At 35.0% G+C, this 14,443-nt stretch overlaps 1 protein-coding gene across 1 annotated transcript in view; it reads left to right on the plus strand.

The window, feature by feature from the left end:
- The window catches only part of LOC131162324 (uncharacterized), a 67,461-nt gene that overhangs the window by 22,230 nt on the left and 30,788 nt on the right, over positions 1–14,443 (plus strand). The window contains exons 5-6 of the mRNA XM_058118671.1: positions 831–874; positions 9,141–9,239. Coding sequence (XP_057974654.1) covers positions 831–874; positions 9,141–9,239 — 143 coding nt within the window. The remainder of the gene's footprint in view (positions 1–830; positions 875–9,140; positions 9,240–14,443) is intronic.

The following is a 14,443-nucleotide window of genomic DNA, read 5'->3' on the forward strand; positions in this document are numbered from 1 at the left end:
AAAAAGAAAAAAAGAAAGATGCTGAGCAAATTCCTGATCTTCCTTGCACCAATAGTACCTGTGAAGTGTTAACCAAAGTTCACCCTCTTTTCTGGATATGGTTGGTTGTTAAAATTCCTTCTCTAGGGCGTCCACACTGCTTCCCTGACTAGGAAACCAACTTTGCTGGGCCTGTTCAATCTTCAAATGATTTTCCAAGGAAAGTTGTTCTGTATCCTTCTCTCATCAATCTGAACAAGCCCTTTCTAGTAGGATTTCAATGTGAAGTGCCTTCCTGATTTAGCCTTCAACTGATCAAATCTTCTCACTGATGATCTAATTAGTATTGTATAGGAAACCAAACAAATTTGAGAAAGAATCCAATTCTCAATCTCAGGCATGCCTCTAAAAGTTAATATTCTAGGAGAATAAACCAATGCATGATTGCCCCTAACTAAAATAACACTGAAAAGATGAGATTTAAAGGCTGATATGCACACTTTCATGCCAAAAGAAAACTGTTTCTTCAGTGCTGACATTAAGAGCTACATGCTGCATAAAATCCTCCCATCATTTTCTAATCCACCACCAAACACCCACCTATAAGACCCTTTTTTTCTCTTGTAGCTTATGCCATAATCCTCCCATGCCTTATTTTGGCAATTTCCTGCTCCTGCTGCTGCTGCTGAATGATCTTCCATGTAAGTATTTTTTTTTGTTTTTTTGTACTCGTCATCAACAGAAGGTCAAATTGTTATAAGGACGTTTCATTTCTTCTCTCTCTATTTATGAGAATAAATTAGTAGCAATTATTTCCTTGGAATATCATAGCTTAATGTATTATATTACAGGAACCTTTGCGCGGAGATTGGCCCAAGAATTTCCAACATGGCAGGTGTGTAATAATTTTATTGATTGAATTTCATTACTTGCTCTTTACATAATTAATGTGGAACTTGTAAACATTTGGTCAATATTGTAAGGTCTATCTTTGTCAAATATAAATTTCTTTTATAGATTGCAGTAGGAAGAAGGTTATTTGGTGGTTTTATAGTTCTGCAGCCATTTGATTTTGCACTTCCTCTCTCTTTCCTCTGTTGACAATGGCTCCTTGGTTGAGTCTTAGTCAATCTATGAATTGATGGTGAACAGTGGTTATATTTTCAATGCTGAGTGTTCAAAGATTTGTTTTAGAATTGAAGTCTTGAGTTTTGGTCTCTGATATAGTTGAAACCATTTTAAATGCCAAGAAAGGTGGCAAATTATGAAGGACATTATGAAACCATGTGAAACATATCTACTACTTAGATGCAAAGACAGAAAAGAAAACATGAGTTTTTTAATGCAGGGGCCAAGTATTCAGCCATATGATTAAATAAATGTCTGTTATGAGGTGGAGGGTCTGTTCATTCTTAGGTTAATGAAAAACAGTACTTTTAATTTTTTGTGTTTTTGAAATTGAACAATTGGAAAGGAAGATTATGCTTATTTGACTTAGAAGTTTCTAAAGGGGTGAGACTGAGTGGGTTTTGAAGAGTTTTGATGATGATGATGATGGTAGTGATTTTGAAGATGAGTTTTGGAGAGCATCCTTAGACTATGGAATTTAAACTTTATATTTATGTTCAGTTCTTCCTTGGTAATGAAAATGTTTCCTTTGTTTGTACATTAACATTGTCAAAATTCATGTGATCTCAAAGTCTTGTTGGACAGTACAGTCCTACATATCACTTCTACCATTTTATACCACTTGTAAGGAAGCCCAGACGGTTAAACAAAGTGTGGGCCCAATCTCTTTTATTACTGTATTTTTCCTTCTTACTTGTCAATGTTTCAACAATAGATCTATTCTAGTCTTTGGGAAATGTGATTCTTTTTTTCTCATCTTTGCATTTGATAAACATAAAATTATCAAATTTATCAATTGGTAAAATTTTATTAACCTACAATAACAAGAAGCCTTAAGTCCCACTATGCGGGATTGACTATATGATCCTCTTCTGCCTAATTCACAAGATCGAGGGCATTTTCTTCGACTTACTTAAGAGCTATTAAATCCTTTCTCACTAACTCATTCCAAGTTATTTTAGGTCAACCCCTTCTTGGTAAAATTGTATTAAACTATTAAAATAAAATTAATTTTCTTATAAATTATATGCTATTGAAATGTGAAGTAACATGCGTATGCTTTTTACTTCTGTGTTAATTATTTGCTAATCAATCCATGCAAAATATGAAGCTGTGATAAGAAGAGAATAAAAGTTTAAATGTAAAATGAGGGCAAGACTTACGAAAAACATGAGATATGCTATTCTCAAAAGAGAGGGATGCAAGAGCATTGGAGATTCAGAAGTTAATGATATGAGAGGCCATGTTGGCTGCACTTAATTTTAGTTGCTTGATGTTTCTTCTTGATGCAACGAAGTAGGTAATTACCAAGTCTGCCAACCTAAGAAGGTTATTTGTTCTGGGGCCTATGTTTACATGCCTTGATGCTTGGTTTTAGTTTTGCAGTATAAGTTGTGTTCATTCTTGTAATTTTTATTTTTCCACATTTTAAAAGGTCCTTGTCACTTGATCCTAGAGATAATTCTTAACTATTATTTGATAGTATTAGTATCTCTGATAGGGAGAAAATGGTATCATTTGCAACTTCTAAGTGAGGAAAAGACGACTCCTTAAAACCCACTTGAATCCCCTTTACTACAACCTTGTCTCTTTGCTCATCATCATACTGCACATGTCTACGACTAAAGTAAATAGAAAAGGTGATAAGATGTCCCCCTGCCTCACACCTTGCAAAGCCTTAACTCAAGATTTAAGTTCTCCATTAACCATGTTTTGAAAAACTTAAACCAATTCCTCCACCTGTATCGAAAACCATTTCTTTTGAACATGTCTTTTGAACATGCTTTTAAACCTAAGATTTTTATCTACAGTGTTGTATCATGCATCTATGTGGCTTCAGTGTTGGTTGTGCATTTATCTTGATCTATAATGCTTTATCTGCTAGAGCCTAGCTGTCCTGTCACCTCTCATCGTTGTTACCCAAGCCATCGTAAGGTGGCTGACATTCCTTAGTCATCATCATTTCCTCTGATTTCCTCTTTGACTCTCTACAACAAGGGTTGTAACCAATTGCTTTTGGGTCCATCTACTCTTGTTTCACCCTGGTGGTCGAGTTATGGTGCATTAAAATAGTCCTTTGGTGGAAAAAAACAGCACCCTCAAAGGTCGCCTTTTTCATATGGGAGTCGACTCTTGGCAAGATCCTTACCCTTGATAACCTTTAGATAAGGGCTTACCACTCATGAATAGGTGCTTTCTTTGTCTAAAACAAGCTAAATCGGTTGCTCACATCCTTTTACATTGTTCTTGGACTAGAAATCTTTAGAGCTTGGCCATTTCCATGGTTAGGGAGAGGTGGGTCACCACATCTTTGGCAGAGGGTGAGTAATGGGCTTGAGTTGGGATTTGAGCTAATATGGTCAGAAGAAAATCCTTTTCCCTCATTCCCCTTGCTGTTTTCTGGACTATCTAGAGGGACAGAACCATAACAGATTTTGAGGAAACATCTTCCTCTTTGCTGGTTGTCAAACATCATTGGTTAGCTATGATTTCTTATTGGCACAATAGGATGTGTGGGAGGGATATCTATGTAGTTCTTGATTTTCTTGACATGATTTAGTGACGGTTGTGTACTTTTCATTTTCTTTGTTGTACTTGAGTGGCTCCCCCTTGATGCCTTTTTCACTTCTCTGATAAAAACCAAGTGTCTTATCACACTGTATCTTTTGCTTAGATAGGTCTGTACGTCATATTGTATCTCTCCCACTAGTCCTTGGGTTATCGACTTTGCAAGCATTGACCATATGATAGGTGTAACCAACTTCTTTTCTGCCATTTAGCATCCTAAAAATCTACCTCAAGTTACCATTGATGATGAGTCCACTGCCATAGTTAAGGGGATAGGAATAGTAAATCCTACTCCCTCCATCTCTCTTTTTCTGTTTTGTACATTCTTAAATCCCCTTTAAATCTCATGTCAGTTAGTAAACTTACAAAGCCACTAAATTGTTTTGTAACCTTCTTTCCTAATTTTATGGTTATTTATAATTTGAAGACGAGGAAGACAATTGGCTTAGGACACAAGTCTTGTTGAGTTTACTACTTTGAGTCGCCCTCTCCTCCCACTGCCTGTACGGCCACTGCTACACCACTTCAAATCCTCATTTTTCCTTGGACAAGTTGAAACAACTAGTTCCTACCTTGAGTTTTGTGTCTAATCTTGAGTATGAGTCTTGTCAATTGGGAAATGTGATTGTGTTTCTTTTGCTTCTCAGGTCAACAAACAGGCAGTTAGTCTTTCATCTAGCTCATTCCGATGTTTAGGGTCTTAGTTGTGTCAAGTCGAAGTTAAGGTTTTGGTTCTATGTTACGTTTGTTGATGATGACTCTAGGATGATTTGGTTGTATTTAAAGAAAGATCATTCTAATTTGTTTAATATTTTTTGTGCCTTTTGTTCGCAACTAAAGTTATTGAACAATTGTAAATTATCCTTGGGTAGGGATGCTTGTTTTTGGTGTCTCGATCATTCGGGGGTTTTTTCTTGTAAATCATTCTTTGAATTTTTGAACTATTCGAACTCTCCCTTTCCTCTTTATCCTGTTATTTCGAAGGTTAAAGTTTCCTAAAAAATTAAAGCATTTACTTGTTTGTCGTGCTTAACAAAATTAATATAAATTACATGCTGTAGATTAAGAGACCTTTGAAGGCTCTCTCTAGATGTTTGAGTGCTCTGTTATAGGAATTCTGAAACAGCATCTCATATTTGCATTGTGTTTCTGCATGGAGGATTTGGAATAAATTGTTCAGTATTATGGACGAGAGTTGGGTATGCCCCTATTTAGTGGAGGACTTGTTTGTCATTTCTTTTGCTGGCTTTGGAAGATGGAAGGATAGGGCAGCTCTATGGAAGTGTAGCAAGTATGCAGTTTTATGGGGTTTATGGTTGGAACACAACGTGCGGATTTTTTCTTGGAAGTTAAAATCTATCTTTGATGTGGGAAAAGATTCAGTTTTGGACTTCTTTGTGGTGTGTCATGTTTGGAATTTTCAGGCAAGCTAGCTTTTTGGATTTAAATAGGGATTGGAAGGACTAATTGGATTGATTTTTGATTTTTGTTGTTTTAGTTTTTCTCTAGTTTGTTCAATATTTTTTCTGGGAGATGTCTTATTCTCTCCCCTTGTAAATTCTTTCTCTATTAATGAAATTTATTTTGCTATTAAAAAATAGAAGTTTGATATGCTAGTCAGGATGCTTCATATTGAAAATGCTAAGTAGTACTTTAGTACCCATTACCTTTAAGACTAATTATGACATATGATCTATTAGTCACCTTGTGCCCATGGCTAGGGGTGAGCATTCAGTCAAACTAACCGAATTGACCAAAACATTTTGGTTAAGAAATTGGGTCAATCGAACCAAAGCAAATTAGCCTTTTAACCAAACCAATAACCAGCTGATTAATACTTTGGTTAAATTGGTTAATTGATTTTAATCGATTTGCATGTATTATTAGTATACATAGATATAAGTTATTAATATATAGATATTATGTATAAATTGTTAATATATACATTAAATTATTAATATATAAATATTTTATATATAAATTATTCATATAAATATACATATAGTTAAGTGGTTAATTCGGTTAACTGATTTAAAAAATTCGGCATGCCGAATTGAAAACTATAAACTGATTTTTTATGACAATAAAAACTGAACCAGCCAAATTGCTTATATTAATCAAACTAAATTAACCGAATTTACTTAGTTTGGTAGTTAATTCGATTTTGACTAAATTATGCTCAACCCTTGCCACGACCCCACACTTGACAACAAAATGGAGTTACAGAGTGGAGAAACAAACATATTCTTGAAGTCACTCATTTCCTATTGCGTCGAATGAATGTCCCCAAAGTTTTTTGAATTGATGCGGTGCTCACTGCTTGCTCTCTCATCGATAAAATGCCATCTTCTGTCCTTGGTGTTCAATTATCTTCCCTAAGGCTCCTTTATTCTCCTTTCCTCCTTGTATATTCAACTATGCATCCTTTGTCCATCAATTAACTCCATGAACGAATAAGTTGCATCCTCGTGCAATCAAATTTTTCTCGGCTATTCCTATACTCAAAAGGGATATCGATGTTACAGCCCTACTTTACATCTATTCTTTGTCACTGTTGATGTCATCGTTTTTTAGTCTATACTACTCTAATACCTTGAGTTTTGTTGACCTTGATGAGTCCCATTCTTTGCCTTGCCTTCCAAATCCTAATATATATATATATATATCCTAATCTATTTTTGGCCGTCATCCTCCTATATCTTCATCTAGTTTGAGTCCTTCACGTTGCTTGGGTCATCCCAATTTGAAGGTATACACACAGTGACAGAAGGGAGGAGATCCTCATCTAGCTTCTACGTCTGCGGTTCTAGTTCCCTTGTTAGATGATCCTATTTTCCATGATGTTGATATTATTATAGTTGATGAGAAAGGTAAATCACTTGTATGCAACATCCAATCTCTAATTTTGTTTGTTATGATTTATTGTCACCCTCGTATTACTATTTTGTTAATACTTTGTCTTTTGTTGCTCTTCCAAAATCTATTTCTAAAGCCTTATCTCTTTCTAGGTGGAGGACCGCGATGTTTTAAGAGATGCATGTGCTGCATGATAATAATACTTGGAATTTGGTACCTCTTCCTCTTGATAAGCATGTTGTTGGTTGTCAATGGGTTTACAATGTGAAAGTCAATTCTGAAGGTTCTATGGCTCTTTTGAAGGTCCGCCTTGTCTTTAAAGGATATACTTAGGTGTACGATTTGGATTATTCAGACACATTTTCCCTGGTCTCTAAACTTGTCTTGGTATGTTTGTTCATCTCCTTAACCACTACTTGTAATTGGTTACTACATCAATTAGAAGTGAAGAATGCCTTCCTACATAGCAGTGTTTTAAAATGCTTAGTAGAGGCTCACCTCAAGGCAAGGCATGCCTTAAACACCTCGAGGCTCAATCAAAAATACCAAATTCTAAAAAGGCTAATGCATTACATGCTGAGGCTTATGCATTTTACAAAAAGCACGCCTTTTGCGGTTTTTTAGTTGAGGCTTATGCATTTTGGGTGTGTGATTCTCAAGTTAGAATTGGTTAAAAAATTTTAACTACATCTTTGTATAAAAGGAATGTCATAATATGAGTTTATTTCTAAAACTCTGGAACCTCAACCTTTCCAAAATAACTAAGAGTTGTATCTTACATCATGAAAATAGTTTGAACTTTGTAATGGTATAGCTATCTCTTGTCATGATTTTTGTCATGTATTCAAGTTAGCAGTTTTTGAATGGCCAACTAGTATTTTGCAAAGTACATCTAGCTTTTCTTTTTTACATTGTATTTGTGATTTTCTTAATTTTTACTTTATTTTAAATATATATAATTTATTTAACATATTTTTATCTTAAAAACAAATTCTAAAAAGGCTTATGCCCCAATGCTTTAAGGCTTACGACTTGCCTCTTAAGGGGGGTTAAAAAGACTCGCCCTACGCCTTCGCCTTTTAAAACATTACTGTGTAGTGATCTTCAAGAGGGGGTCTATATGGAGCAGCCACTTGGGGTTTGTTGCTCAAGGGGAGTCAGGCTTAGTGTGTTGACTCAAGAAATCATTATATGGTTTAAAACAGTCTCCCAAAGCATGGTTTGGTTGATTTAGTGTTATAGTACTTTAGTTTGGCCATTGGAATTGTGTAGTAAATCACTATGTATTTTATTGTCAAACTCTATACAATAGGATTTTGCTTGTGTATGTTGATGATATTGTGATTACGAGTGATGATGATTAAGGTATCTATAGGACCTAAAGCTTTTCCTATAGACTAAGTTTCATACCAAGGAGTTGGGACCATTGAAGTACTTCTTTGGGTATACAAGTATCGAGATCTTGTGTGGGAACTGTCTTGCTAGAGAGGTTGGGATTCAAAACTATTGATGCATACATGGATCCCAATAATAAGTTAGTTCTAGATGTGGGTGATTTTTTTCCTAACTCAAGATGATACCAGAGATCTTTTGGAAAGTTGAATTGTCTTATTGTTAGTCGACTAGACATATCTTTCGTAACAATTGTTGTGAATCAGTTTCTCAATTCTTTGAGAACAAGTCACTGGCATGCAGTAATTCACATCTTGAGATATCTCAAAAGGGCATGTGGGAGAGGTCTCTTATATTAGGATTGGGGTTGCACTCATATTCAAGGATATATAGATGCATATTGGGCCGAATCGCCTTCCAACAAAAGATCCACAGCTGGGTACTATATCTTATTAATATGGGCTAGAGTTATGTTAGTGAGTGTGAGTTTGTAAGGGTATTATGGTCCTTTGTATGTACTTGACATATATTATAAATAGAGGTAGAGACCTATAATTGAGGTTAGGTTTCCATTTTACCCACTTATTCAGTAGAGGGTTTTGACTCTATAGTTTCAAATTTGAAGAAAAATTTCCTTTTTTCAAATTCCCATCAACATCCATTGAAATTTCAAGATTTTGATAGATTTTACTGCCACTTATCTTTTAAATATTTCCTTCCTCAAAAGCAGCTGACATGATCCATGGCTTCATTTCTCGATATCTTTAGTTTGTATGAAGGAAGAAGATAGCAATATAATCAGTATAATTCTTACTGGATCAGGAGATGAGAATAATGCAACTCAATAGTAATTTTTCTCTTGTATTACAGTGTTCCTTTCATATCAAGATACCATGATTCAGAATGATAACTGAAACTACAGAATTTGTGTCCAGCTAAAGAAATGTTTTTCCCCTTGCACTGTTGTAGATATACACTGTGAGAAAGGCCTCAATCTCTTTAATCCTATTTATGGGTTCTCATATCTGCCACTGTGCATTTGTGTAAGTTTTGACAACCTCTTTCATGCCTGTGCACTGTGCAGGGATTATGTTGCAACTTGTAGTTTTGAATTTTAATGTATGTGGGCCAAGAGTCAAGTAATCAACATATTTTTATACTTTGATTTGTGATGTTGATTGGAATCTTACTTGTTTCTTATTTTTATGTTAACTCAGTTTCTTCTGGTAGACCTGCGGTGCCATGGTGATTCTGCATCAATTAAGAAGCAAGGACCTCATACTGTTGCTTCTGCGGCTCTTGATGTTTTAAAGCTTGTATGTGTGCTTCTTTGATTACCAATCACTTTTTTTTCTCTTGAAAATGAGGTGTAGCTAGTTCTAATTTATATTGTATAACTGCTGTTTGCTGTAGGCTTGCATGAATTCTGCATTGGTTACTGCTATAGTAGAATTTTCTTTGTTCATTCCGTGCTCTAAATCAAATGTCTACATGTTTTAATTGTCTTGAGAGTTTCTCTTCCGTAGTGCAATAAGTCCGATTTATTATATCTTATGCAAGTTTTTGACTCTAGTCTCTGCATTGGAAATGTAGAATGCGGAATGAACATTTTCCATGGTCTAACACTTCGAATGATGCTTGTTATGTGAGGTGTGAGTTCTGTCGAGAGTGGTGTTGCCATTAGTTTTTGTACAAACTTGTTGAGTGGTCTTATATTATGTGCTCTTTTTTTCTTGGGATCTGTTGTATAAATTCTACATGGCTTGCTTGTGAACTTAGTGTATTTGAAATGTATAGCATATCTTGTTTGGTTAATGTTAAGTAGCGGAGGATATAAGTAGGTTGTGTTTGCGATTATGGATTGCAGGTCCTGGATTTGGACAAAACTCAATACAATTTGTACCACGCTTGTTCAAACCCACACAAATCCAAATGAAGGGCTGAAATTCGAGCTCCTAGACATGGGGTTAGGTTATTTGTGTTTTTATTGTGTGTGGGAGTATTTTTGGTTAGAAGGAAATATCTTAATTAAATAGAGCTCTGATCTGGAGAGTGTGAGATTAGACTTTGCTCACTCTCATCCTTCTCTTATTCTCCTCCTTTTTTCAACCCTAATCTGATTGATTATTCACTGGGCTAATCAACCAGTTTCTTGTAAGGTTTGTAATCTGTATCAGAGCTTATTTGAATCCTGCTTGCTCTGCTAGTTTTGTATTCTTTTGTATCTTCCTTCTTTTCTGCTTGCCAGACAATTCTTGAATCTGGATTCCCTTCTGGTTTGGGAGTAATTTAGCTGCTAGTTATTCTCCAATTGTGCGCATCCTCTGGTGGACAGATTATTTGCGTGTGATATTTTCCTGATTTGAACACACTTCCTTCTTATCCTTGGAGGATTGTGAGTACTGTTATGCTGTATCACCATTGGTGTGATTTTGTCCATTTTTGGTTCAGCATGGTTTGCTTCATGCCTGCGAGCCCTCTCAGGATGTGGAGTCACTGACTCATGAATTGTGATGGTTGCTGCTCTGCTGGATTCCTGCCTGGTGTCATGATGTCCCTTGTGTATGTGTAATGAGGATTGCTTTGCATATAATTCTAGGTGATCATATTTCATTGAAAGATTTAAAAATTAGTGATCTTGTTTTTAATTAGTAAATCTATATATTTTAGAAGTTTGGTTAATTTAGAGTTATTTCATGCATTTTAATTATTTTGGATTATTTTGAAATAATTTGTTTAGTTGTACTATTTGGTTTATAAATACTTTATTTATGTGTTATAAGTGTCAGGGTATGGTTTTCTTAATTCAATGCTGTAGTACAAGTTTGGCCTTCGACGGTGTGTAGTAGATCATTTTGTATTTTATTGTCATACTCCATCTGTCGGGATTCAATTTATTGTGTATGTGGATGATATTGTGATTGTTGGTCATGATGATGATCAAGGTATCTAGAGCCTAAAGCATTTCCTATAGGCTAAGTTTCAGACCGAAGATTTGGGACCATTGAAGTACTTCTTGAGTATAGAAATAACAAGTTCTCGTACGAGAACCATCTTGTCACAAAGGAAGTATGTACTTGATCTTTCAGAAGAGACTGAGATCTTGGGATCCAAACCTATTTATCAACTATGGGCCCTAACAGTAAGCCAGTGCAGATGTGGGTGATTTGTTGGGACAACTAAATTATCTCATATCAGGATCAAGGTCACAAGTCACTAGGATGGAGTAATGCGCCTCTTGAGATATTTTAAAAATGCACCTGGGAAAGGTATCTTATATCAGGATCAAGGTCACATTCATATTTAGGGATATACTAATGTAGATTAGGCTATGTCACCTTTTGAGAGGAGATCCTCAATTGGATATTGTATCTTTGTTGGTGGTAATTTGGTTTCTTAGAGGATAGGAAACAAACTATGGGGGTTGGTCAAGTGTTGAGTCAGAGTATAGGGCCATGGCTCTCACTATATGTGAACTTGTTCGGTTGAGGAACATGTTGGAAGAACTGGGTTTTCCACATCTTAGTTTATGGAGTTGATGCGTGATAATCAAGTTGCCATTCATACTGCCTCCAACCCAGTCTTCCTTGAGTGGTCAAAACACATTGAAGTTTATTGCTAATTGTGATTAGGTCTTCCATTTTACCCAATTATTCAACACTAGCAACCCTGTTTTTCATAAGAGGACAAAGCATGTTGAAGTTGACTCTTACTTTGTGAAATTTGTGAACTTTGTGAGTGTTATACGTTGTTGGCCCACAACTTAATAGCTTAAGGTTATAGGTGAAGTGATTATCTAACAGCGAGTGTTGGAATGAAAAATGTTGCTAGCACTTTATCTGTGAACTCTTTGTAGCAGCTAGGAGGATCTATTTACAAAGGCCTTATTTAAACCTTTCTTGGCTAATTTTTCTAACAAACTTGAGGGGCAGTGTTAAAAGTGTTAGCTGGTATACTTAGGTCATTTGTGTTTTATTATGTGGAGGTACATTTGTCATAAGGAATTTTTTAATTAAAAGAATTCCCTAGTTGGTTGCTTGCTCTCTTCTTTTTTCTTTTCTTTATTCTCTTCTTCTTCACGCAACACAGTCTGATTGTTCTTAGGCTAATGAACAAGTTTTGTCATTTTTGTAACAATAACAACAACAAGCCTTGAGTCTCAATAGGTGGGGTCGGCCACATGAATCCTTTTCTGTGAAGTCACTCAATCAATGGCAGTTTCCTCTGCTAGCTTAAGAGCTATTAACTCCTTCCTCACTATCACATACCAGGTGATTTTAGGTCTACCCTAAACCCTTTTAACATGAGAAACAATAACTAACTCACTCCTCATAGGTACGCTACTTAGCTTGTGTTTCAAATGCCCAAACCATCTAAGCTGCCCTTCCCTCATCTTGTCTTCGACTAGTTCTATGCCTAATTTATTGCTAATATGTTTGTTCATTAATTTATCTTTTAATGTTATATCACTTATCCACCTTAACATTTGCATTTCGACAATTTTTACTTTCGTACATGATCTTTCTTAGTTGCCCAACATTCTGATCCATATAGCATGGATAGCCTTATAGCTATCTTATAAAACTTTCCTTTTAATTTTAAGTGCATTCTACAATCACGCAGTTTGCGTGAAGTACTCCTCCATTTTACCCAACCTGCTTCAACTCTATGTATTACATCCCCTTTAATTTCACTCTCTATTTTCATAATAGATCCGAGATATCAAAGTCTACTTGTGCTAACAATCTCTTGATTATCAAGTTTTATATTGTCTCTTATACTCCTCCATAAATTATTGAAATTACATTTCATATATTTTGTTTTATTTCTACTTATCCTAAAACCTTTAGACTCTAAAGCAGTTCTCAAAAGTTCTAACTTAGATTTCATCAACTCCTACTTTCATCAATCAAGACAATATTATCTGCAAACAACATACATTGAGGGATTTCGTTTTGAATATTCCTAGTGAGTTCATCAATCACTAAAACAAAAAGAGTCGGGCCCAAAGTAGAACCTTGATGTACACCTATTGTGATTGCAAATTCTCTAGACTCTCCTCCTACAATCCTAACGCTAGTCGTCACTTTATCATATATGTCCTTAATGACCTCAATACATCTACTCCTTATTTCCTAAAACTCACGAAGGACTTCTCTAGATACTCTATCATAGGCTTTCTCTAGGTGAATAAAAATCATTTGCAAGTCCCCCTCTTCTTTTCCTTAAAAACTTTTCTCTTAATTTTCTTAAAAGATAAATAGCTTTTTTTGTCAATCTCCCAGGCATAAAACCAAATTGATTTTTTGAAACTCTTGTTTCTAGTCTTATTCTTTGTTCAATTACCCTTTCCACTGTTTCATTGTGTGGCTCATAATCTTAATTTTGCGACAATTATTACAAGTTTGAATACTATCTTTGTTTTTTAATAAAGGTATTAATGTGCTTTTCCTTTATTCATTTGGCATTTTCTTGGTTTTTGCATTAGTGTTGAATAGATTAGTTAACAATATACTTTGTTTCTTGTGAGCATTTCCAAACTTCAATTGGGTTGTTACTAGTCCTATAGATTTACCACTTTTCATTTTTTTAAAGCCATTAACTTCGTGACTCTAATTTTGTGAATGAATATCTGATTTTTAGTCTTTTCCTCATTTGACACTTCCAGGTTCAAGCTTTCAATTTAGTTTTTATTAAACAACTTATTAAAGTATCTCCACCACCTCACTTTTATGTCTTATTCTTTAGTCAATATATTATCATTATTGCCCCTTCTCATTCTTCTGTGTCTAGTTTAGTATATAAAGTATCATCAGCTATATGTTTAGCTTCACTAATGACCTTTTATGCATTTTTTCTTGTTTCTTTATACTTTTCAAGGTTTTTTATATTTACAATTTTGCGATGTTTTATACTAGTTTCTTTTTGTCTTTATGGCTTTTTTGACATCTTGATCCCACCACCAACTTTCTTTACTGCTCGAGTATCTTCTAGATTCACCTTAAAGTCTCTTTTTCTATATTCTCGATAGAGTTAGTCATCCTATTCGACAAAGTGTTTGTATCTGCCTTATCTCTTGTTGTCCAATCACTCTCTTTGATCATTTTATCTTTGAATTTTATTGTATTTTTCTCCTTTCAAACTTCACCATTTGTCCCTTTTCATTGATTTAAGTTGCTCTTTCTCTTCCATTTTTTAGTATATTTATCTAATACTAGGACTTTTATGTTGTGTTGTCAAACTTTCACTTAGGATAACTTTACAGTCCATACATGATAGACGATCCCCCTTCTTTGTCAAGAAGAAATCTATTTGGCTTTTATTTTGCTCACTCTTGAAAGTCATCAAGTATTCTTCTCTTTTTATAAAGCATGTATTCAATATAACCAAATTGTACGACATGGCAAAATCTAAGATTGCGTCACTGACCTCATTTTTATCTCCATATCCATGTTCTCGATGTCTTCTCTCATAACCTATTTTGTCCTTCCCAATGTGCTCATTTAGATCAAATCCTATG

Source organism: Malania oleifera, chromosome 8 (assembly GCF_029873635.1).
Source record: "Malania oleifera isolate guangnan ecotype guangnan chromosome 8, ASM2987363v1, whole genome shotgun sequence".
Lineage (NCBI taxonomy): Eukaryota > Viridiplantae > Streptophyta > Magnoliopsida > Santalales > Ximeniaceae > Malania > Malania oleifera.